General features: G+C 44.9%; 2 protein-coding genes across 3 annotated transcripts; both read left to right on the top strand.

Annotated features, from left to right (window-relative positions):
- The first annotated feature begins 76 nt into the window (after positions 1–76).
- Positions 77–13,197, top strand: CDRT1 (CMT1A duplicated region transcript 1). Its single transcript, XM_030506597.1, has 14 exons — positions 77–196; positions 292–364; positions 2,369–2,551; positions 2,644–2,771; positions 3,665–3,787; positions 4,302–4,414; positions 4,810–5,013; positions 5,973–6,094; positions 6,632–6,780; positions 7,656–7,798; positions 8,368–8,526; positions 9,416–9,660; positions 10,559–10,714; positions 12,108–13,197. The coding sequence occupies exons 1-14, from the start codon at positions 77–79 to the stop codon at positions 12,953–12,955; spliced, it is 2,766 nt and encodes a 921-aa protein (XP_030362457.1). The 3' UTR covers positions 12,956–13,197.
- A 2,728-nt stretch (positions 13,198–15,925) lies between these two features.
- Positions 15,926–22,549, top strand: LOC115616506 (Golgi apparatus membrane protein TVP23 homolog B-like). Of its 2 annotated transcripts, none has more exons than XM_030505812.1 (7): positions 15,926–16,015; positions 16,659–16,741; positions 17,594–17,738; positions 18,192–18,281; positions 19,802–19,933; positions 20,036–20,164; positions 21,138–22,549. In XM_030505812.1, the coding sequence occupies exons 1-7, from the start codon at positions 16,004–16,006 to the stop codon at positions 21,168–21,170; spliced, it is 624 nt and encodes a 207-aa protein (XP_030361672.1). In that variant the 5' UTR covers positions 15,926–16,003; the 3' UTR covers positions 21,171–22,549. The 2 variants fall into 2 exon arrangements, with proteins under 2 accessions (XP_030361672.1, XP_030361673.1); XM_030505813.1 differs by lacking the exon at positions 15,926–16,015 and adding an exon at positions 16,044–16,155.
- The last annotated feature ends 166 nt before the right edge of the window (positions 22,550–22,715 follow it).

Raw genomic sequence — 22,715 nt, 5'->3', positions numbered from 1 at the left:
AAACGACGTTTAAAAGCTAAATACGTTTGACCGAAGCGAGCTGCTGGGGAGAAGATGGGGTGAAGAGGCTTCACAAATGCTTGTGCGCGGCTCTTCGCAGCAATACGGCGGCGCGGCCGGCGGTTTACGGTACCGGTGTCTCCTAGCAGCCGCGACGCGCAGGGCACGGCGGGGCCCCGCCGCCCGCCCCGGGCAGGTAAGCGGGTCCGGGGCTCCGGTATCGCTGGCGCTGGCACCACCGGCGGTCTGTGCCTGGGTGTCGGGGTACCGGGGCACTGGACGGACTTTCAGGTGATGCTGCGCATCCCCGGTGCCAGGCGGAAAACGGTGGACCGAAACCCTCGCATTCAGGGCAGCCCGACCTGTGGGGGGTGATGTTTGGGGTGCTGGTGCCCTGGTGGTTGTCTCTGCGGTGCTTTTTGGGGCTGTTGTTATAGGAAAGGTGGATTCAGCCTTGCTGGGGCCGTGCTGGAGGTCCCTGAGCTCCAAAATCTGGGTTTCTCCCAACCAAGACTTGCAAGGTGACTGAGTTTAAGTCTTCAAGAACTGAAGCTGAGTGCACACTAGGCAGGAGGATGCTGCCTGTGACCAGGGTGTGTGGCTTTTCACAGGGCCCTTCCCTGCAGGGCCAGTGGTGGAGAGGAATTGTAGAATCATGGAATGGTTTGGGTTGGAAGGGACCTTAAAGCTCATGCAGTTCCAAGCCCCTGCCACGGGCAGGGACACCTTCCACTAGGGCAGGTTGCTTCAAGCCCCTGTGTCCAACCTGGCCATAAACAACCTTGCCATGTTCTTCCATGTCTGCAGAACGACCTTCTGTTTGCAAAGTGGTAGGGCCGGGATTACCTGCTCTGTGTGTGTATCTCGTGTTCCTCAGGGAATGGAGGGTGCTGCAGTCACCCTCTGTTTGTCCTGGACACCAAGGTCTGCTCCTGAGCTCTCTTGGGTCATGCTCTGGGCCAGTCCACAGTTGGGGAGATGCCCAGGCTGTGCCTGAGCTGTCTCTGAGGCACAAGCACTGTGGTCCAGGGGTGATGCTAAGATGAAGGTAATGTTACCCAGGTTCCTTTCCATCACCTGCAGCAGTCTGGCAGCTCCTGGTGCTGCTGCTCTGGCTGTTCTCTCTAGCAGGTAATCTGCTGCACGTGGCAAAATTCCCCATGCAGGTGGTACATGGGGAATCTGCTGAAAGGAACCACACAGCCAACAGAGCTGTTTGTTGCAGCTTTATTTGCCTTGTGCTATTAACCTTCCAGTTACCACCGCAAATCTGATATGGTTCAGGTCTCTGATCCTTCCAGCTGTAGGAAATGAGTGGGCAAAGCTGGGAGTGAGCACAAGTGATGGAGGGAATGGGCTGTTCCCAACAGTGGGAGGTGGGGCCAGATGAGACTTGGACCTGGCAGCTTTATCCTGCCCCAGCTCTGCCTCAGTACCAGCCTGCCTGTGTGCACCCATGTGCAGTAATCCTTTGAATGAGGTGATGGACAAAGGGAAGAGGAATATAGCTTATAATGGAGTGGAGCTGACAAAATATCATCATGAATTCTCCTGGGTGACACAGCTCAGGGGGGACAGCTGTGGATTGAATGTTGTAAGTAATGAAAGCCATACCAAAGAAAGTGCTGAAGGGACTTATTCTGCATAGCTAGAAGGGATAGAATGTATAATATACTGTCCTGGTTTTGGCTGGGATAGAGTTAATTTTCTTAAACACTGATGTTTTAGTTGTTAAGTAGTTCTTACTCTAAATCAAGGATGTTTTAGTCTCTCATGCTCTGCCAGTGAGAAGGGGCACAAGGAGCTGGAAGGGAGCACAGACAGAAACTAACCTGACCCAAATTAGCCAAAGGGATATTCCATACCATAGATCATCATGCTCAGCATGATTTATTTATTAGACACTCAACATACTATTCTAACTTCTACAATCCCCTAATTCAGCTCTTAGGTGCCTACTGCAGGGTTTGTTTCTTTGATTAATTCTTCCAGAGGAACATGTAGATGGATAATCTGCTTGAATCTCCAAGAAGCTTCAAGGAATAGAGCTGTTCTCAGCCCAGTACCCAGATTTGATTCTCACTATGGTCTGCAGCTCTTAAAAGTGAAACGTTATCTGCAAGAACTGGCCAGCTTGATATAATGGGTACCACTGTCTGAGTATTTAATACTGGGGGTAAACTGTTTGAACTGTCCTGCAGGACCCAGGGGGTTTCCAGCATTTTCCTTGGAATGGTACAGGATCAAAGGGACTAGCAGAAGAGCCAGATTAAGCTCAACCAACTCTTGCAGTGCATTGCTAACAACAGTGCTGTCAGTAGTCACCAAAGCTCAAGTATTTACAAGACTAAACTCGTCTGTCTTCTAGGTGGTCAAAACACCGAATGCTTCATCCAGGAGGGTCCTGATACAGAGAACAACTCGCCTATTATGTCCGTAGCTGATCAAGATGTCATCATGGTCCCTAGATCTCTCCACTTGCCCTCTCCTGCCAACCCACCCAAGGACTTAATTCGCTGCCTGCCCCCTCATCTGTCCATGTACATCCTGGGTAAAGCTGCTCTGATTTTTGTTTCCCCAAAGGGTAATGAACGGTCTCCAGTGTGCTCAGGGGTTAGTCAATTTGTGCCTTGAATTTCTTAGGGTTTTTGGATCAAAAATCCCTCAGTTCATGTGCTGCTGTGAGCAGATGCTGGGAATATCTGGCTGCAGAAGTCAAGAGGGAACGTGCGTGTTATAACGTAATACAGGAGAACATCGTGTATTTGCAGGTATGATGCCTGGGCTTCTGCTGTGGTTACACACTTGGAAAAGATGGTGGTTTTCTGCTACTGCCCAAGCCATTGGATGGAGCTGCTTTTACTAGAGGTTACCTCCCACTTTGGTCTGTTCCCTCTTCCTCTATCTGCAGAGCTAAGCCATATGAGACGCTCAGACTGTCACAAGTGATCACAACAGAATAGCTTTTACTGACTTTGAGAGCCTGTGACTCTAAAGATGGATTAAAACATTCCTGTAGTCAGGAAGAGTTTGGTCACAAACGCAAATACTGGACTTCCAGGAGCTAGTGGAAACTGGGCAGAGCTACAATGGCACCTCAAAAGTTAGCTTTATTTGCTCCCTCTAGGAAGATGGGAGTGCTAGATTTCCTTGTGAGACATCAGAGCTGGTGGCTGGGACACAATAAAGCAGAACTTCTAGGAAAGGCTTGTCCTGGTTAGCACAGACCTGCCATACACCAAGCTAAGTGTGATGGTAAACCCCTAGAGAGACCATAGAAATCTCAGCTTTGTGCTAGCCTTAAAAGAAGGCTGAATGGAAGGTTTAACACATTAAAAATGAGTCTTAAATGTTGATAAAGATGATTCAAGAGCCTCTCATCTCAGTGGGTTTGGATTCTGAATCACCTGAGTGCTTGCCAAAGATGAGATGCAGCTTCTTAAAAGCTTATGACTAGAGTTTGGAGACAAATGGAAAGTAATCATTTTACCCAAATCTACCAACAAAGTGGTAAATTCAAGCCTGGCCTCTTACACAACAGCAACAAGCCAGTGTGTGCAGCTCTGCTTTGCATGTAGCGTCCCATGGAAGCACTGACACGAGTAGCATCCATTGTGTACATGGGCTCTGTAGTAACCGTGTTGCTTCTGCTGGCTTACTCCAGGGATTGCGCCCAAGAGGAGCTGTTTCCAACTATGCTAAAACAGTCAAAGTGGCAATTCCACAGTTAAATGAGGAGGGTGGTGTCATTGAAGCCAAAAGCACGGTTCGGCAAAGTAAAACAAAGGTATGTAGGAAGTTGTTGGTCTTCCGTGGATCCTGCATTTCAGTATTTGGGGAGGAAGGAGATGTGGTGGGCCTGGAAGACAGGACAGTGAATTTGGGGTTGCTTTACTCTCCTCCAGCTCCTGCTCCTGGTTTGTCCCATCAAGGACCAGTGCTTGCTCAGCACCTTCTTGCATCCCTAAACTCCTGCCTCGTCCTAATGCATACCCCAGTGTCATGCACAGCCTCAAAGATGGGGTGCTGGCACAGCTGGGCAGCATCACAAGGATGCAGCTTTTTTCCCAAAGAATAAAAGGTGCAGCAGTTGGGTCTTTCTCTTTTGCCATGGAACATGGCATGGGAACAGCCCTTCTTTCTGCACTAACCAGAAGTTTGTGCACTCTGGGTGTTCCTTACCAACACTTTCTGTCTCTGGTCTCATCACTACAGTATGGACAAGCTGATACATTTAATACCATGGAATAATACTGCATTCCTCTTCCATGAGTTACTTTCCCTATTTTCCTTTCCATTAGGAGAAGGGAAGCAATCTGCAGGAAACCTATAATGGTCTGAAAACTGACACAATCCAGCTGGAAGAGAGAAATGTCTTCTGTGGCTCCTACAATATTCGTATCCTCATGGACCAGTGAGTAAACTGCCTGACTGTAGGGCAGAACAGCAGCTTCTGAAGACCTGTCCCATTCCCTGTGATCCTTCTGTGAGAATGGATGGTTGGAGAAGGGTCTCTCAGCATCAGTGTTAACAAGTCCTCAGTGTCAAATCCAGGTTTTTATGCAGATACCAGAAGTATTAGTCATCTACAGTGTATCACAACGGATATGGGGCCAGGAGGAGCCCTCTCCCTTCTTTAAGCCTACCCTCTGGATGCGAACTTGGGTATGCAGAACTAGGGACCTTGGTTGTAGTGTCTGCAAAGGATTCACCACTTAAGTGTATTGTCCATTGGGTTGTTCAATGAGGACCACTTAAGCATCAGCCTTAGATCTGTTGTACTCATCTCAGTCACTGTTTCTTATCCAGATCAGACCAAAGCAGAGTAATCCATTACTGTGGTGGAAACTTGGTAGCTGTTGGCTCTGCAGATCGAAAAGTGAGGTTTCTTGGAATGCCGGGAATAAAGGAACTGCCTCCTCTGCTCTCTGGCCACGCTGGGAGCATTAAAGCACTCTATCTCAATGAGAAGAAGGGGTTTGTTCTCAGTGCAAGTTTCGATCTCAGCATCAGGTGAGCAACGGTGGGACTGTGCCATGGAACACCAGCCCCTTGGGCTAGGAAACGTGAAACTTTAATCCTTCCACTCCAAGGCTTTAGGAATCCTCCTTCCACCACTTTCCATTAGAGTAATGAAGAAAGGACAGTAGATAAAGGAACACACCCCCTGCTCACACAGGACAGCTTCCATTTCCCTATTCCACCCAATACTGAGTGATAAGAAAGGAAAATACAGGGAAGCACGGGCTTTCTTAAAGTACCCTAAAACACCAGAGATGTTTCAAATTAGCCCTTGCAGTGAGATGCTGGCCTTGCTAATGTCAGCATCAAGTTCAGGGAGGCTGGGTTTCTCCATGCCATTCCAGAAGGCCTGTTGTGCTAAGCAGGCTCAACACCCTGGTACCTGCTGTACAGCTGCTTCTTTCCAGGTACTGCACCCTGAAATGAGGGCTGGAGATGATCAGCTCTCACATTTACCACTAAATCCTGACAGTATCATGATGAGGGGTGAAAAACATTGCACAGCTTCATCAAAGGCAGCATTTAACAGAAGGATTTACACCCATTCAGGCTCTGTCCTCCGTGCTCAGAAAGGGCTGTTTGTGTGGGTTTGAGTCCTCTAGATAAAGTCAACAGCAATCATCTTGGCACCAGCCAGTAAATAAACAACCTTATCTTGTAAAGGTCTGCTCTTTAAGGTTAATTGAAGGTAACCACGCCAAAGTTGAAAACAAGCCACATGTTTCCAGGCAGTTTAGAGGCTGAAGAACACATTATGGGGGTAAAAACTTTAATACTAAGCCTGAATCGATCATTCCAAATCCTCTGACACCTTAGTAGAATGACTCCTGATTTTAACCCTGCGTTTATGGGAGAAGAGCTGGGCCTATTAAGTAGGCAATAACTGATAGCTAATTAATCTTATTCATTAAGTTAATCACTGTATTCCCTTTTTGGTTGGTCCTTTGTAGATGCTGGAATCTATACAGTGGTATTTGCGTGAAAATCTTCAATGGCCACTGTGGGACAATCACCTGCTTGGATTTACACGAAGAGCAGTTTGTGTCAGGAGCCAAAGATGGGATAGTGAAAGGTGAGAGCCAAGACTTGGAGCTTTCCAGCCAAAGGCAAACAGCAGCAAACAATGGGCAGGGTACATGTGAGGTGTGATGAGTGTGACACATACAGTGTGTCAGCATGAAACTAAGCCTATAAATCAGAGGGTGAATTTTAGTGTGTCATTTTTGCTTCCAGAACAGCCTAAGCTGTGGACACATGCTCACGCAAGGTCTCTGACTGTGTCACTGAATAAATTCTCATCGTTTCTGCTTTGATTCAGTTCTGTGGCTATAGGGCTGGCCCTTGCCTGGGCAAGTAATATCAACTTTCAGCTTTGCCAGAGGTTTGCTTATAGAATAAGGATGAAAAAGTTGTGTTATGTTCTGAACTTTGCATTTAAAATGGTTTTGCCATGCAATTATGTTTTAGGTCAACACCTGGCTCCATGCAGAGCTGCAGCTACAAGGTGTAGCTGTAATTCCAATAGTACCTTTTAATTCATGTTGTACTCAGCAAAACTTATCATTGGGGCATATGTATTTGTAACATTTTTCCCCTTTGCCCCCAACAGTGTGGAGCCTGGAGAGTGGGAAATGTCTCAAGACTCTCAAGCACAACAGTGCTGTTGGGGTGGTTAAAATGAATGGCACCCATATCATCAGTGGGTCTGACCGAGGGCTGGTGAAGATCTGGAGTGCTGATACTGGTGCTCTGGTCAAAGTAAGTTTCTTCTTAGGTGGATAATTTTGTGCTAAATGGTCAAAAATCTTCTGTGTTAGTTTATCATAGCCCTTTGCCTTTACCAAAGGCTTTAGACTGCTTTTGGTTTTGGGGAATTTCATAAACTGACAGAACTATTCATGAACTGCAGAACTACTTGTAAGCAAATAGTCAATTTTAACCCAGGGTTTGATTTGCTTTGCTTAACCCCCATCATTGCTTGCTCTCTGAAGATACATTCATCTCTGCTCCTGTAGAAACATTCAGAACCTGGGAAGGGGGTGGGAGGGCTTGTCTAACAGCTCTTGGAGTTGGAGGTATCATGTGTTAGCCCAAAATATGAGATTTGCTCTCAGAACCAGTTTATAAAGCTGAAGCAGCTGCATAGCTGCTCTGCAATGGGAAGATTGAGGGCAGAGTCTGCTAATTACCTTAGCATGTGTCCAGAATCACATCTGAGAGGAGTGAAGCTCTTTCTACATGTGGGGAACAGTTGCAATTTGCAAGATATCCCAGCTCCAGTTGAGCTAAGCTTGCAATTGCCCTTTCCACTATAGCCACAGCAGTCCACTCCCTTCTCTTCTAGGTGAACATTTAAGAGATCACAAAGGTCTCAGTGCAGTAACATCTATTTAATGTAATAAAGACAGAAAATTGATGTTAATTCCATGCTAGAAGCTCATAAGCAGCAAGCCCAGAACATTTCTTATACATGATTATAAAACTTACAGAGTTATGCATAGGGTGTATTGGTATAACACCCAATAAAACTACAATACAGTACATAAGGCTGTTTTTCTGAATGCCTTAATATACCTTGGCATACTTACATCCAGATTGTTGACAGTGTTGCACCTATTTCTTTTCCTTTGCAGATATTGGAGGGGCACCAAGGCCCAGTTAACTGCTTGTCCTTTGATCAGTGGCATCTAGTCACAGGAAGCACCGATGGATATATCCTGGGATGGAGCATGTTGGGAAAACTTAAGAGATGCCTAATAGCTTTCCGCCACCCTAAGTAGGAATCAGATGTGTTTCAAGTTGTACTCAACAGTCTACTAAATCTGTAAAGAAAAAGTCTCCCTTATAGAAACACAGAATGCTTTAATTATCAGCCCTAGTATTGAAATATCCTCGCTTTCAATAGCTTTCATCTTAAAACCAGTGTCAGGCATACATGGTCACAACCAGCACGGGTCAGTTAAGACTTGTAACAACCTAAAATGCAAGTGTCCCTGCTCTCAGGCAGGGATGACTTAAGACTGACAGTGCATAGTCCACTATTTTGAGGATCCCAAGCTGTATACCACAGAGTATCACACTATCATTTACTTTCCTAGACATAAAAATGAAATCTGAAAGAGCAGCAGATGGCTATAACTGTACTGGTTGCTATGAGCATGTGATGGCTTGGTTAGTTTGGGCATGGAGAGATTATGAAGGACTTCACTATTAGACCTCTTAAACATCTTGATCAGCTCCTGTGTTTAGCCTGTTGATGGAGGCAGACCTTTGCATCTCCTCCAAGACAAGAGGTATTTGATGGTGTCTCCTTGTGAAAGCATGGTGATGTGCTGTGTTTTTCAGGGAAGTTCTGTCTCTGGAGTTCCTCTATCTCAGAGTCATCAGCGGTTGTGCTGATGGGAAGATCCGTATATTTAACTACTTGACTGGAATCTGCCTGAAAGTGTTGGTGGCCAGTACCAAAGGGGACCCCATATCTTCTTTCTATATTGGAGGAAACAGGTTGGTGACAACTGCTGCCATCAGTCTCTGAACCAAATTAGGTAGATTACAGTGTAATTTAAGGAATTCTACATTTTTTCCTTTTACTGTCCTTCTCACAAGTCAGTTTTAAAAGGCTCTATTGCTTAGTGACTGCTTTAATAATCATGTTTTTATAACAATGGCTGAAAAGAGATTTTCTTAGTCCACTCAGCAATGTACAATTTCCTGTTTCTATATAGCTTACAATATAGATGCAACAGTAAAGCTGAACTCTGAGCCCAGATTTCTTAAGAGGTAGGAGAATCAAGCCAAGGCCTGCCAAACCCTTTGCTTGTTCCTGACCTACTGCCTCTTTATAAATCCAATAGTGGAAAATCCTTCCAGGATCATTCACTTCTGCACCTCTAAACTAAAGGGAGTTTCCAGCTTTTGTGTAAGCGATAACTAGAACTCTGGTGTGTCATTAATGCTGTTTTGGTCACGATTCTAAACCACAGCAATACACGGGCTGCTATGAAGAAAACTAACTCCATCCCAACCAGAGCCAGTACACCCCTCCAATTTAGGTTTAAATGTCCCTAATGACATGGTATCTTCAGTTTCTTTTAGCATTGCACTGATCTAGCTCAGTTTGCTGTTGGCAATTTTCATCCTAATTATTTTAGAACTAATTTTGCCATAGAGCGGAATGAAAAGAGCCCCATAGAGCTCATTCATACAGAACATAAGTTAAAGTGTGCAGCATCTGACTGATGGGACTAATTGCTATTGGTCCCTTAGAAGAGTGCTGGTTGTCTTGGATCTGTTTAAGGGTTTTGTATTGCACAGAAGCAAATGGGACCCTTAGGCAGTAACTGCTGTGTTAATGTTATCTGTGCTCTTATGGGCTTTCCCTTCTCTTCTCCAGGATGGTGATCAATTCATTAAGTAAACTGCTGCTGCTTGAGTTTGAAGAGACCAGGTGGGACTATACCTTAGATGCTGACAGAAAGGTGGCAGGGAAGAAAAAACAGGACAAAGGGACTTCACGCAGGAAATCCATTCAGCGAGTGAAGCGCCGCAGTGTCAGCCAGCAGCATCGACCTTCTCGGGAGAGACTGGACCTTGACCTGCATTACTTCCAGCCACCAAAAAGCTCTGGAACATCTCCAAGTATTACACACAGCCTTTGCAATACACTGCTCTTTTCTAAAATGAGTTAGAAATCATTTCAAGTAGTCACTGCCTTCATCCTGATCAATATACTGACTCTCTGCTTTTCTTGAAGTGCAGTGTGGTAGATGTGCTGTTGTGTTTCCATGGTTCTGTCGATTTTAGGCCTTTCTAAAATCTTTGTACCTTTTAAGAAAGGTCTGGTATAAATTCAACATGTTTGTCAAGACAGGCAGTGTCATTTTCCAACTGAGTAATAGAGAAATCAGTAGTATTCATTCTTACAGCTGGTGTGCATGGAAACATGCTGCTGATTCAGTGCTTGAATTCTTTATTAATAAAGACTCTAGAAAGTCATAGCACACCTGCATTCAGGATCTGCCATCACCAGGAACTGCAATGCACGTAAACAGACACGTTTTAAACAATAACAATTATGTTCTTTATTTTTAAGTCAGAGTTAGTTAATACAGGATGTATCAAGAATCTTCCAGCTCTACAAGCTGTATATTGCAGATAAACTGATGGGTTAAGAATTTTTCATGCTTTTAAGGCCATCAGGTGCTAATCTCCTTGACGCAGGTAAAAGGAGGTAAAAGATGCACAGTTTCTAGAAACAGGAAACAAAGAGGGACTGCACTATATTTTAATTTTAGTGACAAAAATTATGAGTTGTGTATACACAGTATTCTTTAAAATCAATGCTTGCTGCCACCTTTGAATTTGTGGTTTCTGCTCACCAAATACCTTTGGTTTTTTCTAACACCTAGACTTTTAGAAGCTGCGATTAGAGGCAAAGCAGTAATCAAAGACTTGACATCCCATCAGTTACGTTGATTTCATTAAATAAGTTTCATTTCAGCAGAGTTTAGAGATGACTTATTCTTCTGCTTTCTAGCTCCCTGGTACGAACTGATGACACCAGCAGCTCGCCAGCAACAGCAGCCTTTTCACATTCAGGCAGAGCAGCAGGAAAAGCTTTTCATTCCTGGCACTACAGAAGCCTTGGAAAAGTCAGCGAGAGAATGTTCTGCAAGGATCCTGGCAAATGCTGGTAAGGACAGATGCATCCTACAGGAGCTGCTTTAGATCAAGCAAATAAACAGGAGAAGTTCTAAGGTTTACCTATAAGGCTTTGTTCTCTGGTATCTAGGGGTTTTTTATTGTATTTTTATTCTATTTCTGATTGCTTTATCAGGTGTAAGAGAATTCTGCACAAAACTTATTCAAGTAGTTGGTGTTTAATCAATAGCAGTAACTTGGAAATCTGTTTAAAAACCTTCCTATATGTAAGTTGTCTCAGCCAGCAAAAACGCTGCAATCTGAAACTTGAAAATGAGACAGAGCTGAGATGAGTCTGTGGCATATGGCATGTGTCTCCTTAAGGTAGTTTTTCTCAGGTTTTATATTTAGAATCTGTTGGGATCTTTAACACAGACTGATACGTTACTGCAGAAGAGCTGTACCAATTGTAAGTCTCTAACCCTAAGCTTCTGGTGTTTGTAACTAAGCTGCAGGGTCATATGTATGTGCGGATTAAACAGTTCTAAATCCTGTGAATGAGGAACAAGGAGTGATTTTCATTAGCTTGTTCTGCTGTATTCTGCCTTTCTGCACTGTAACTTAATGCTCTCTGAAACACATTCCTAGAGGGCAGAAATTTCAGCTAACCAGTCTGAAAAAACATAGTTGTACTGCAAAGCAACGATACACAAACAACGTGACACTGCAAAGTGACAAATGAGTTGCTGTAGCAAGGCCATGGGACTAAGCGTCTTACTCTGTGTTGCAATCCTCATCCAGTTGTCAGTCAAGGGCATAATTACACTATCCATCTTGATGTGTCTGTCATACAGCGCAGGTCCCTCCCTATATGCCTTGAGGTAGCAAAGTTAGGCTATGAAGCATGTCTTGTGATTTACAATTCAAATGCATCTCTGAGTAGTAACAGTTCAAGTGGTTCTCAGATGTTGGCTACTCCAAAGATTTCTACTTGGAACTGACTTGTCTTGAAGCCTTTTCCCAAAGCAGACTGTAGGATAAGGAAGGGGTGCATGGAAAGAGGTGGTGAGGAACCTCATTCCTTTCAGAAACCATTGCTTCAAACAAGGTGGATACCAAACCAGCCACAAAGTGCAATGTATGTTACAGAATCTGACTTCAGTTTGACCCGTACAGGCTCTGGCAAGGAACACTTTTCAGTTAACTGGGACAGAATTACCTCTGATGTTGGCAGAGTCACTAGTGAGGCCAAGGATGAGTAAACTGAAATGGGCACCATTGGCTTGTAGCTTCCTGTGCTGCCTGTTGTATAGATAAACTTGGACTGCCCATACGCAGGTCAATCCAGCACCCATCCCTGGTCTTAACTCTGAGTACTACCCTGCCAACAACGATCACAAAACCCACCCTCAACTCCAAATGTATTGTTTTGTTTTTGGAAACAGATGACAAATCTGAACATGGCTCTGACAAGGCAGAAGCTACTTTGCAGCATGAAAGGAAAAGAGATCCAAGATGTCCAATGTCCCTTGACAAACTCCTCTTAACAGTCAGCATGCTGCAGAAAGCCTGCAAGCCAGCCCTGGACAGCTCCAGCACTGAGCATGATGTGAAAGTCAGAGAAGCATGGAAACCTCCTCCAGAGCATCAGTACCCTGCAAAGGTACAAAAATACAAAACTCCTCTGCCACAAAAAAGGGATCAGACAGTCCAGCTCCAACATGCGAGACTGCACAGTGATTCTCTGACTGTGAAAAAAATTTCTGTCCCCTTTGAAACCAAAATGCTGCAGCTCAAGCTGAAAAACTCTTTGTATGGACCCACTGTGAATTCCTCCATCCCTGCTCCTTCTGTGGTACGTCCCAAGACTTGTGATTTGCTGCAGGAAAAGAAAGCTCACAGTGGTCATGGTAAAGCCATTTCTTTCGCAGAAGAGGAGGTTCATGTCGCCAGTCCCTTTGCAGCTTCTTCTCAACTGATCAAATCAACACGTGTGATCATTGCACAAATGAAGAACGAAGCATTTTCGATGAGAAGAAAGTCCTTCTGTCCATATGGTGCAAGCCCCTCCTGGAGTGATGGGGAATTCAGGCTTCTGACAGGGAAACAGAAGGAGGCATATGAGGCAGCTGCTGTAGCACAGTATCAGGCACACCAGGAAAAGCTCAGAGAAGAACAGCAAAGAGCACGCAAGAAGGCCTGGTTAAGGAAAATTAAAGGCCTACCTATAGACTCTTTTACTGGGGAGGGGAAAATACCTGCTCCTGAACTTGGGTTTAATACATTTATCTGAGCTTACCTCATTAAAGTAAGTTTTTTCCAATGTTATTGGTACATTCAGCTATTTCTCAAGGCAGGGAAAGGATTGAGTCCTCTCCTAGATGCTAGACCTGCTGTTACTACAAACACAGCACTGCTTGACATGAATACAGCTCAACATATGGTGCAACTGTGACTAATAATAATAAAAGTCTCATTAGAGTTCATGTGGATTGATTAGATTTATAAACTGAAGAAGTGTGGACTGAAAACTGGCTGAGCATCTGAGCTGAGAGGGCGGTGACCTCAGCATGAGTCTAGTTGGAGGCCAGTAACTAGTGGGGTAGTCCACAGGTTGATACTGGGCCTGATTCTGTTTAACATCTTCATTAATTAATGACATGGGTGATGATGATGCAGATGACACTAAACTGGGAAGGGTGGCTGATGCACCAGATTGTTGCTGCTGTCTAGAGGGACCTAGAGGGGTGGGCTGTGAGAGATCTGGTGCAGTTCCGCAAGTGGAAATGCCAAGTTCTGCCCCTGGGGAGGAACAGCTCCAGGCACCAGGATGTGCTGGGGCCACCCAGCTGGAAAGCAGCTTAAAGTTTAATTTGTATTAAACTTTTTTTTTAAAGAAACCATTACTTTCTTATTTCTCTATTTTTGTGGATAAAATGCCTTAATATGCTTGATTTCCACCAATGCTCAGGACTTAAATCAGCTTGAATTGGGAAGACAAACACCTTTCTACTTGTGCAACTGTGAGTATATGGTCCAGCGTAGCAGAAATTTCTCTGTTATCCTCTTGTGTTGAGGACACTCCTGCTCACAGGTAAGCTAAGGCAGCAGTTCTGGCTTGAGATTAAAGTCTGGTTAGTTTTGGTTTGCTTATTTTAATGTCATCTTCAACTCCCAAACCCTGAGATTAAGCCAGACATTGCTAACAATGGACAATAAGTTGTTTGAGGTGGCTTTGCCTGATGTTACTTTTCAGACTCGAAGCAGCAAGGATTTCCCTCTTAGCCATGGGATGGCACTTTCTCACAAGAAATCAGGCTTAGCCCAGCACAGCTGCAGCCAGAGGCCCTTTGGAACAACCCCCCTGGAAAAAAGCATGTAAGAGAGAAGCTTGATGGAAAAACACCATGGAAAGTCTGATGCCTTTTTAGTCGTGCTGAAGTGAGGAGGATTAAAGTGTCATCTTCCTATTTGGAGTCAATAAATCAGCATCTGCCTGCAGGCGTGGGTTCTCAGGCTCTTTTGAGATGCTACAGCCAAAGAGTTGTGTGAAACTACCTACAAAGGCAGAACTGGACCAAGTCCTTTTGACATCTCCTTTAGTTTGGCACAGGGGATGCAAAGCCAGAAGCTGGGCATCAGAGATGCGTTTGAAGGGAATTAACATCTGGGAAGATGTCATACATGGTATGTGAAGCCACTTATGAAGGTAACTAAGAGGTAGTTTTACTCTTTAGTAATTCATTTCTGAATTAAACTGACCTTTCTTTGTGCATGACCTTTGGGTGTGCAGGGGAGACAGCCTGGGGGTGCAGTGGGCAGCATTGCTCTTGTGCAGGATGTGATGCACCCGCAAGCAGAGAGCAAGCCGGGCTGAGCAGCGGCAGAGTAGTTTCAATAGAGTTTTGTTGTAGCTAGGTGCTGTTAATGTTGTACTTGTCATCCACAAAGTGTAGATAACCTTATCCTGATGTGATGATACCGTATTGATGTTGCAGTGATTTTGTCTGTATAGCTTGACAGGCGCTTTTGAACTAAATGTGCCTTGTGAGTGTTGGTTATAGCTAGAAGTGTTTGTATTTCAGCAGAGGAATGGTGCCTGACATGTAACAGCGTGAAGGAGCCAGAGAGTAATAAAAAGAGGCAACAGCAGGGACATAAAAAGCAAATTAAGTATTTATATAGTATTGTATTATCAGTAATAGCTTTGGATTGCCTGTGAAATGGCATGCTGACTTAAGCAAGCATTGCATATGAATACACCAAGGGATGAGCTAGTCCCCAAAATAATTAAATCTGAACTAAATACATAGTCCTTCAAGAATACATCAGCTGCCAGATCCACCCAGCAAGCAGTTATAGCCTGAACTGGTTATGGTAAGAGTGATCCAGAAAGCGAGAGACCCTTTTTGCTTCAACCAGGGTCAAGTCATGATTCTTCAAAGAGGTGGCAAGTAATAAAGCAATGTTGTGCCTCATTGCACAGCAACCTCTGCGTTCCTCTGTGCTTGCCAGAACAGATGGAAGAACAACTGGAAGGAATAACCATATCGTTAACTTTGCCGCCCTCCTTTCTCAATGTAGCGTGAATTTACTCATTTCTTTCCTAATGAATGTTTCCTACATCGTTCATGTACAAACCCCACCAGGCAGCGTGTTTGAGATGAGCTGCTTGCAGATGGGTTTCCTCAGAGCCTGCAGCCACTGAGGGACCCTTGCCCCTTGCTGATGGTGGCAATGAGCAATTTTAAGATCAGGATGTTGTGAACTTGTGTTTTTTTTCCTCCGAGCTCTGTGCCTTGCTGTAGCCTTTGTAGAATTCAAAGCTTAACGCTTCCACTTTCAGTGTGGCTGCTCAGGCTTCCCTTGTTCTACAAACACTGCTCTACTTTGAGTCTTTTCTATCACATTTTCTAGGGTATAGAGTTGGTTTTGTTTGGTTTTGATCTGCTCCAGGAGCAGGGAGGACCACAGAGATGCTGCGAGGGCTGGAGCAGCTCTGCTCTGGGGACAGGCTGAGAGAGCTGGGCTGGGTCAGCCTGGAGAAGAGAAGGCTCCTTCAGGGGAGACCTTAGAGCAGCTCCAATGCCTAAAGGGGCTCCAGGAAACCTGGAGAGGGGCTTTGGACAGGGGATATAAGGACAGGACAAGGGGGAACGGCTTTAACCCGACACAGCCTGAGCCGCCATAACCGCCACCACAGCGCTGACGGGCGGCGCGGGAGCGGAGCCACCACGTCTTGCGCCCCGCCAGCGCGCACGCGTGGCCGGAGCGGGGCGTGCCGCGATTGGCTCCGCCGCGGTGACGCGGCGCGGCAGGCGGAAGCGAGGAAGCTCCGGCCATGTTACGGCAGGTGAGGGGCCGCGGCCCGGGGCAGCGTGGGGGGACCGGGGCCTGGCGGCGGGGCCTGGGGCGGCGGCAGCGGGGCGGTACGAGGTAGAGCGGTGCTTCGAACCGCAGCCCCCGGTTGACCCGGAGCACCGCAGAGACTCGGTCGTGGAGCGGTTAAAAACGCCGGGAGGGGTTATGGGGGTCCGGGAGGGGGTTGGGGTTGTCCGGGTGGAAGGTGCGGGGCAGGGGGAGAGCCCGGGCAGGGCTGCGGGTGTGAAAACAACCGGTTCTGCGGCCGGCCCAGTGCGTTCGGTGGGAGGATGCGAGTCTGTTGGCTGATACACGAATAGCTTTGTACGAGGTAATGCGCTCTCTAAGAGAAACGAGGAGTAAAAGAGCCTAGATGGGGCTGTGGTGTTAAGTGCCCGGTTGTGGAAAGGAGGCGGGGTTTCATGAGAGCTTATGTAGGTTTCAGAAAGCACAAATCAAATCATTTAATACTGCGTTGTTTGTTTTGTGTGTGGATAAATCTTCGTGGTCTTCCCGAGTTGATTTTGATCTTCGGGTGTTGCTGTGATGTTCTGGTAATCAAAACTGTGCCTGCTTGAAGTTGAAAACTTAGTCATCTTCATCTCATAACTCTTTGTGTCTGTTCCCTGCTTCAGGACAGCAGTGAAGACATTGAAGATGTGTCTCTCTTTGATGCAGATGATGATGTATCCAGGAGATCAAAAAAGTCCAAAATAAGGTCAGTGCCTATGAATTTTCATATGAGGTCTAGGCAGAAGTACAAGGAAGGAAGGATTGCCATTATGTCAAACTGTGTCATGACAAATGCCTCTTTATTTATTTGGAAGGAATGGAAAGTAATTTCTGGGTAATTGAGAGTGCCATTTCCAGAAGCTCAGTTGGAATTTGTAAATCTGAGCCTTCATGCTCCTGGGTGCCCTCATGTTTAATATGTGTTTGTGTTCCTGTGTGGAAGGAATCTGCATGGATACAGTGACATTGTGTACCAGGAGGTTCTCCCTGGGTTGAGGGCTGGTTCTGGGCTACTCTGTTACTCTTCCCCACTCTTCATTCTTATGTTCTGTGCTGCCCTGCTGTTTGCCATGTCCTGGTGTAGTTAGTCCAGCTGCCTTCTTCCTTGTTCTGCCCAGTCTCCTGCCGCAGAGCAGTGTCCATACCCATGTGCTTGGCTCTGTGCTGCACGTTTCTGACCTGCAAACTGCAGAAATGAGAGAGAAGGGCAAGTCTGCTGTGTTGAGAAATGTGATCTTCCCTTCAGAGGTATTTCCACCATCAGGACCTTTTTAAACTCACCCTATAAAAATTGATTTATGTTGAACAGTAGGTATCCCATCCCTTTCTACCTCAAATTCCAGCTGCATGTGGGACGTCCCTGCAGGTAGAATGTGTCTTCCTTGTGATGATCTAGTCAGTTTATTTCCCATATTCCCAGCAGTCACAGTGGGTTTGTGTTACGATGCTGATCCTTATCCTGTGAGTTGGCAGGAGATCACTTGGCAATGTCATTTCTCTGGAACTGCTTCAATTGTCTTGTCTGAAAGAGCTGTGACTGTGTTGTACTTCATTCCAGGCATCCCGTGGCATCATTTTTCCACTTATTCTTCCGAGTCAGTGCGATCGTTGTCTATCTGCTCTGTGAGCTCTTAACTAGCAGCTTTATCGCCTGCATGGTGACAATTATCCTCCTCTTGTCGTGTGACTTTTGGGCTGTAAAGGTAAGTTCCTCCTATGCTTTTTGTTATCTTTGTCTTACTGAATAAGAAGAATTGAACTTTATGTCACAACAAAAGTTACTTCTTTGTGCCTTTGGCAGAAAGTGATGCCCAAAGTACCCTCAAGTGCTGTGATGTATTTCAAAGAGTTACAAAATAAGAACTCTTAAATCTCTGTGTACCTCATTTCTTTTTGAAAATCAAATGGAAAACATAGATTAGGTTTTCTTTTACAGCCTTCATTATCAGATCACTTTCAAATCACCAGAAATATGCCTCACAGTATTAGAATATAATAAGAAACAGATTGTTGTGGACATAAGAGCCTTATAATTTTGGTTTCCCAAGTGTAAGTTAAATGAGCACCATTGAAAATAGCAACCCAACCAGCTGAGCTTTGGCAAATAGTTTCTTTTAGCAGAACATAGAAAGCTCATTGCTTCTCTTCTGTTTCAGAATGTGACAGGGCGACTGATGGTTGGCCTTCGCTGGTGGAACCAAGTGGATGATGATGGTAAAAGTCACTGGGTATTTGAAGCCAGGAAGGTAAATGTCTTTCTTTTCTTTTTTATTCTTCTTTTAATTGTTTCTGGGTTATGAAATCCCTGTTAAATAGTTGTTACACTTATGATGGCAGATTGCACAATGCAGACATTTACTTCCAGCCACAGATCTGTAACCACAGGCTTGTTTCATGTGGACTGCTGAATGAGCTTTTTGATTGTGGAATTGAAAAATCCTCATGCTGCATTGATCTGGCTTAATGTCAGCAACCTAAAACTTCCACACATGGTGCAGTAAAGCTTCCCAGGTCACATCAGTAGAATCATAGAATCATAGAATCGTAAGGGTTGGAAAGGACCTTAAGATCATCTAGTTCCAACCCCCTTGCCATGGGCAGGGACACCTTGCCCTAAACCATGTGGCTCAAGGCTCTGTCCAACCTGGCCTTGAACACTGCCAGGGATGGAGCATCCACAACCTCCCTGGGCAACCCATTCCAGTGCTTCACCACCCTCACTGTAAAGAACTTCTTCCTTATATCTAATCTAAACTTCCTCTGTTTAAGTTTGAACCCATTACCCCTTGTCCTACCACTACAGTCCCTAAGGAAGAGTCCCTCCCCAGCATCCTTGTAGTAACCTGCAAGTTTTCTGTTATAAACTTGGAACAGCTGACATAGCTTTTATCACCTATAGAAAATTATTGGAAGTAGGAAGAAACATCCAGCATTCCTCATGGTTATTGCTTGGCCTTTGTGTTCATGATGGTTACTGTTACCTCTCTAGTATCCCATCTGTCAGGTACCTCACTACATGTCTATGCACCCTTTTGATTCTTGCTAATTTGGGATCACTAGTGAGGTCTCTGGTGGTGTAGGGAAGCTAAACCTTTCTCCAGCTGAGTATGTGCACTCACTACAGGCCCATTTTTTCCTCAAAACCATGCTGGTTTAGAAAAGCTTGAACACTCTGGAGGAGGGGGGAAAGGTGATGCTGTAAATAAGTTGTTAACCCAGCCCACATTTTTTAACTGCCATAGGGAGAAGGGAGTGCTTGCTTGGGATCTTCTGCTCTGTAAAGACTATAAAATCAGTAGTGCGGTGTGAATCAGACCTCTGTGTGTGTAAAGAAATATTAGCCTATTTTAATGCGTAAGAGTATTGATACTCTGCCAGTGCTAGGAGTAATGGAATTGTGGTTGTCTGTGCAGTGATCTGGAGGCAGAAAACATTATCACTTTGGCTGTTTCTAAGCTTTGTAACTGAACCATGGAGTAAATGTCGCGTTTTCCAAACTTAACCTTTTAGCCCCAAGCATTCCAAGAGGATTTGATGGTGCTGCCTCCACAATTTCTCATAGAAAATTGGCAAAAGGATCCCTTAAATGGGAACATCTTCTGTTGCAGAAAGATCTTTATGTGATGTAGAAATTGATCTTGAAAGCACCCAGTTCTGTTGTGTGGAGGCAAAAAACAGTGAGCTTGTAGATTCTGGACTGTTTTTAATGACAGTTTGATCTCTACAATGGAGCAGCCTGTTAATCACATTTCCTTTCTGTTTCTAGGTATCAGCACAAAGGAATAAAAGCTCATCAGAAGCAGAGTCCCGAATTTTCTGGTTAGGTCTGATTACCTGCCCTATGATCTGGGTGATATTTGCTTTCAGCGCTCTCTTTTCTTTCAAAGTGAAATGGCTGGTGAGTTGACTCCCTCAACTCGGGAATAGATCTGGCACGTTACAAGTAAATAAGTGTCATTAAATTGGTGTAAATTAGTGACTTTATTTTCCTGTGTCTCAGGCAGTGGTTGTGATGGGAGTGGTGCTTCAGGGAGCCAACCTTTACGGTTATATCAGGTGTAAAGTTGGCAGTAGGAAGAACTTGACGAGCATGGCAACCAGCTATCTTGGAAAGCAGTTCTTGCGGCAGGTAAGATGATTTCCAGGGTTTTGGAAACCCTACACTCATGTTTCTGTCCATAAACTTCCTTCCTGCCTAGGCATGAAAGACTGTAAAAGTTGTTATTTGGAGTTCTGCAGTGGGACTCTTCACGCCTTACTTCTGTGTGAATTTAAGTCATAGAATAACTTGCTTATTGTTGGCATCAAGTTCCATTTACACTGATTCATGAGCTTGTAGTATTTGCTGGTCATTGGAAACATACCCTAGAAGTTACTGGAATGTGGCAGGTGTATTGGACATAAAGAATGCACTGAAAATGGTCACAGAGTGAAATAGCTTTTGATAAACTCTGCTCCTTTTAGACAACATGTTGCTAAGTTACTCCTTTCTTTGCACTGCCGCTTCTTCAGCTTGTGCTTAGCCACAAAGCCGTGCGTCTGGAGGGATGTTGCACTGATCCTTGTGCTTCAATCCTTCACTGATCCTTGTGCTCAGCTGCAGCACACAGAGCTCTTAGCTGAAAGGCCTGCTGCTGCCTTTTATAATCTTTCTCCCTTCCAACCAGCTCTTCTCAACAGGTCCTTCTCAGCCCCAGTGCTGGGCTTTCTCCCTTCTGTAGGTCCCTGCAGCAGTGGGCACAACTGTCCTGTTCCACCTTTAGGCTGTTGTTTAACTTCTGCTTTGACCAAGTGTCCTGCCTGTGGCTGGCTCTATTACACAGATGACTCTGGGGACAGTGGTTTGGCTGCCACAGGTTCATAAATGTTTGCTGGAATTGTTGTCCTTAGTGTGATTAGAAGCTCAAACATTGATAATTATTTCTTGGCAGTCTGTGCTGGGCTTGGCTTCTTCTGTAGCTTGCTTTGCTTCTGAATGCTTTTACTATTGTGGGAGTTAACCCAGACCCATCTCAGTCTCTGGCAGAAATGAATATCTTGCCCCAGAACCATGGCAGTGAGTCACATAATTCTCTGCTCCTTTTCTTTTCTTCCTGCTGCAGACTGTGGCTAAAGAGGACCAGCCAGCATCCTGAGTGTGGCAGAAGCCTCAACCCAGATTCAAAGTAGTGAACAACAAGGGAACGTTGCTCTGACCATGAGGTTTGGGAGCTGCATACATGAGGTGTGAATTAAAAGAAGTAAATAAACTGTGCAAGACTTCAGGTTAACACTCCTAGCAGCTTATATTCGATTTTCCACTAGCAGTTTGTGTTTAAGTCCTTTTTTTAGTTTGATTAGTTAGAATTAATTTGCCTAAACTTTAAATTAATAACTATCCTAGGTGGCTCTCATACAGGTTTAGAACTACTGGATGAGTTAAGAGAAAATTGCTGGACATCCTTCTTCAGAAAAACCATGCACAAGCCAAGCCTTCTGTTACCCAAGAACTCCCCCAACTCCTCCAGCAGTTGGTGTCTCAGATAGTTTCAGTTGTGGACATTGCTGCATTTTGTTCTTGAAGGTCACTGCTGCTTCTGTTACAGAGTTTAGATAGTGCTCTTTTGGCTCCACAGCGCTCTCATTCTGTGATCTGAATGGTGCTGAGGTGAAGGAATGGTTGCAGTGAAGGACATCTAAAGGAAATACTGCTGTTGGCCTAGTGAGAGGGTTATTAAAGCCTCGTGGAAACTGCAGAAAGTGACTTCTGAGCAGCTCCGGTCTTTTATTTACCTGGAGCATTCCTGGAAGTCTCAGTAACATCTTAAACCCCTGGATTTATGGGAAATCCCTCTTCTACCTATATGGAGAGTGTAGCAAGAGGAAAACCAGTTTCTGAGGAAGGTTGCCTGCGCAATTTCAGAGAGTGAATTTGGGAGCAGTTGTTGTCTAACGCTGTTGAAGGGATGCATCTGACACACATGCTGTGTGGTAGCACGTGTTTGGTGCTACAGGTCTCTTTCTCTGGCCATAATGATGTAGGGTGATGTGATCTGCAGTTTCCCCACTAGCCCCTCAGCACAGGGTCGCAGGGAATGTGACTGACAGGGTTTTACATTCCTGGAATCCATACAGTATGCTGTCCTTAAGCCATGTGCCCCAAGGAGTCCATGAGCTAGGAAAAAAAGCCTTTTGTAGGGTCGTGAAATGTTGGCTTGCAGTGTTCACTTAGATGGCGGAAAGTGGTGTGTTTTTGTGTGAAAAGGTGTGTGAAAGGGTCAGTTCCTTCTTGTCATGTGATTTTGTTCAAGGCAGATTGTACTTCCCCAACTTTGGATGAGGTATTTTAAATGAAGAATGTGTTTTGAATAATGGGTATTGTAAATCATGGGATTGCATTGACATGATTTCTCTCCCTGTACTGTAGCAATACTTGGGAGCTGTACATTTGTGGAACTCTTCAGATTGAAACCTTCCTTTTGTAAATATGTATTTATAAAATCTTGAAATTAAAATAATGCTTTGTTTAACCAGACCAGATATCCCTCCTGTGATTCATGGCTGAGCTCTATCCGTACACTGTGCTCTTGTAATGTAGCTTTAACAAGGGTTACTTGTCAGGTTAAACAGTGCTGGTTTGGGCACAGAGGTCTTGAACAGTTTTCCCTGTGTGAACACTTTCTTTGTCAGTGTGCTGGAGT

This window comes from Strigops habroptila, chromosome 14, assembly GCF_004027225.2.
Source record: "Strigops habroptila isolate Jane chromosome 14, bStrHab1.2.pri, whole genome shotgun sequence".
Taxonomy (NCBI): Eukaryota; Metazoa; Chordata; class Aves; order Psittaciformes; family Psittacidae; genus Strigops; species Strigops habroptila.
The sequence above is the reverse complement of the archived record's forward strand: the minus strand, read 5'-3'. Positions and strand labels throughout refer to the sequence as shown.

Excerpts from the sequence above, each read along its gene's own strand:
- CDRT1 (XM_030506597.1), top strand. The coding sequence starts at position 77 with ATGCTTGTGCGCGGCTCTTCGCAGCAATACGGCGGCGCGGCCGGCGGT. Across the intron at positions 6,095-6,631 it reads CAAAGATGGGATAGTGAAAG|TGTGGAGCCTGGAGAGTGGG; the intron begins GTGAGAGCCAAG and ends TGCCCCCAACAG. Across the intron at positions 9,661-10,558 it reads AAGCTCTGGAACATCTCCAA|CTCCCTGGTACGAACTGATG; the intron begins GTATTACACACA and ends TCTGCTTTCTAG.
- LOC115616506 (XM_030505812.1), top strand. Across the intron at positions 16,742-17,593 it reads TCAAAAAAGTCCAAAATAAG|GCATCCCGTGGCATCATTTT; the intron begins GTCAGTGCCTAT and ends ACTTCATTCCAG. Across the intron at positions 20,165-21,137 it reads GAAAGCAGTTCTTGCGGCAG|ACTGTGGCTAAAGAGGACCA; the intron begins GTAAGATGATTT and ends TTCCTGCTGCAG.